General features: G+C 35.5%; 1 protein-coding gene across 1 annotated transcript; it reads left to right on the forward strand.

Moving 5' to 3' along the window:
* The first annotated feature begins 251 nt into the window (after window positions 1-251).
* Window positions 252-2515, forward strand: LOC118029295 (gibberellin 20 oxidase 2). Its single transcript, XM_035033153.2, has 3 exons — window positions 252-797; window positions 893-1214; window positions 1974-2515. Exons 1-3 carry the CDS (start codon window positions 367-369, stop codon window positions 2244-2246), a joined length of 1026 nt encoding a protein of 341 aa, XP_034889044.2. The 5' UTR covers window positions 252-366; the 3' UTR covers window positions 2247-2515.
* The last annotated feature ends 427 nt before the right edge of the window (window positions 2516-2942 follow it).

A 2942-nucleotide genomic window follows, 5' to 3' on the forward strand; every position in this document is an offset into this window, starting at 1 on the left:
CAATGGCCAATCGAGTGGCTTGAAAAGGCGTGTAGCACTAGATGTCCAATTCAATCATTTATTTTCTCTCTTTTCCTACCAGCAAACGGATACGGTATAAGTAACCAAACCCAATCATACTTTAAGGATTTACTATAACAGCCACTGTGATATTGCGGTCTAGAATATTGGTTTACATGAATCTGGTCCATGAAATAATTTTTTCTATAAATGCCATGTCCTTGCCTATTAATTCTTGCTTGTTACCTGTTTCTAGAATTATTCGTGCGCCTTCGCACTTCTTTTGCCAGCCCACTTCTAACTCCAAGGTTAGAGATCGAGGGAGGTTTTTATTTAATTCCTTTTGAACAGACAAACTCGATCAGTATGTCAAGAAGATTTGTTTGGCCAAAACAAGACTTAGTTGGTGCTCATCAAGAGCTCACGGAGCCAGTCGTGGACCTTGAGGGTTTCTTTAGAGGTGACGAGGAGGCAATAAAGCAGGCTTCTGATATCATTAAGGCTGCTTGCTTGCAACATGGTTTTTTCCAAGTGATCAATCATGGAGTTGATCTCAATCTCATTAGTCTCGCCCATGATCACATGCATAATTTCTTTAAGCTTCCATCTTGCGATAAACTTAGGGTTCAGAGGTTGCCAGGTAGCCTTTGGGGGTATTCTAGTGGACATGCTGATCGGTATTTGTCTAAATTGCCATGGAAAGAGACGTTATCTTTTGGCTACAACGAAAATTGTCCGAATCCTATCGGGATAGACTTTTTCAAGTCTACCTTAGGGAAGGATTTTGAACAAACAGGGTAAGATCGATACAGAATATAATTTTAAACCGCTTCTCACACATGTATTAGCTAGCACTAAAATAACTATATCCATGATTCTTTCCCTTTTGTAGCTTGGTCTATCTAAAATATTGTGAGGCTATGAAGGGTTTGTCCCTCTCCATAATGGAACTATTGGCCATCAGCTTGGGAGTTGATCGAGGGTATTATAGGAGTTTTTTTGAAGATGGTTGCTCTATAATGCGATGTAACTTCTATCCTCCTTGTCAAGAGCCAGGTCTCACTCTAGGCACCGGACCTCATCGTGATCCCACAGCGCTAACCATACTTCACCAAGATCAAGTCGGAGGTCTAGAAGTTTTTTCAGACAGCGTATGGCAGACGGTTCGTCCCCGTCAAAATGCCCTTGTTATTAACATTGGCGATACCTTTATGGTAGGTATTTAAAAAACATATACTACTATAATATGCATGTGTTATTTTCGTTGCTTGTCTAGCTATTTCTTTTCCAATAATTTTCTTGTCTAATTGGCATTACTCATGTTAAACGACATACACTCGTGACATGCTTTCTATAATATTTTTTTGTCTAACTATTGTCTAACATGCTTCTATCTTAACATTGGCGATACCTTTATAGTAGGTATTAAAAAACATATATATACCACGTGTGTATGGTAATAACGTCATGCGTGGATTATATGCATAGAAAAAGTAATACCATGCTTGGATCCTTTATGTATTTATATCCTTTGTATATGTAAGGAACATTTCTTGTTCATAAAAAAAATGGATTAGTTAGTTGTTTCTCTTAATAAGGTTGGACGAATTAATTATAATTCAGTCTTTGTAGTTTAATAAAACTAATAACTATTAGTTCTCATGGATTCAAAAATATATATTTAATTCACATATTCTTAAATTTATTTATAACTTAAAAATGTCATGTTTTCTTTTCAATTTACTTTCTTAAAAGACAAGATGAAAAGATTGACGAGAAAAGAAAATTTTTAAAAAACAAATATACTAACAAATCAAGCATGATAATCGCTTATTTAATTATTTTTTATATCATAGGAATTACTTGATTTATTTTAATAAATTATAGCAATTAACTGTGTAGAGGGAACAATAGTCGTGCGTGTAAATTCCTGTAGGTTCCTCCTGCTTTTGCTGATTTTGTTTGATTCGCAGGCCTTATCGAATGGGACCTACAAGAGCTGCCTGCACAGGGCAGTGGTCACCAAGTACGAGGAGAGGAGATCGTTGGCATTCTTTCTTTGCCCAAAAGAAGACAAGGTGGTGAGACCACCACCGGATCTTGTGTGCAATCAAGGGAGAAGGATGTACCCAGACTTTACATGGTCGGATTTGCTCCGTTTCACACAGAAGTACTACAGAGCTGATGATGCTACCCTTCAGAACTTCACCAAATGGATCATTTCTCCAAAATCAGCAAGCCTCTAATGCTCTAATCATGGGATCTTTACTCACGTCAAGTACATATATACATGTCCGATGTTCGTGCCCAGATGTCAATTAAGGTTTCCATAGGCCTTGATTATCAAAATCATGAAGATATATATGTGCTTTTCTTTTCTGTGTGGTTGTGCTCTGTATCGCTGCTCTTCTTATTTTGTTATGCTTTACACCCTTCTCTTCTGTAACGTTATCCGTCTTTCCTTCCTTCATTCTCTTGTGTTTAGGAAAGCACTTGGATCGATTCTTTTTGGTCATATCGTTTGTTCACAAGTAAAACATTTTTTTAGTTGTCAACCAGCCAAAATGTATCGTTGCAATAAAAAAATTATAGAAGCAATACTCCAATCAATATGGAATTCACAGCATTGATTTGAAGTATTATAAAATTATAGAAGCAATTCAAAAACATTTTGATATTTAAAAAAGGAGTTAAACTACATAATTTAAAACATAAGAGAGTAGGTATTAATTAAAAAAGAAATAAAAATTGAAAAAAAAAGAGGCCAAATGTTCTTGGGCCTAATAAGCTAGGCTCGCATACCTAACTTATAGAAAAAAAGATCTGGAACAAGCATAAATGTTTTTTAAGAGCATACGACACATTATTTACTCTATTGTTTTTTTAATAGATGACAAGTTGTTTGACACACTATTAGAAAATTAACAAATAGAAATAGAAAT

The sequence above is a fragment of the Populus alba genome, chromosome 5, assembly GCF_005239225.2.
Source record: "Populus alba chromosome 5, ASM523922v2, whole genome shotgun sequence".
Classification (NCBI taxonomy): Eukaryota; Viridiplantae; Streptophyta; class Magnoliopsida; order Malpighiales; family Salicaceae; genus Populus; species Populus alba.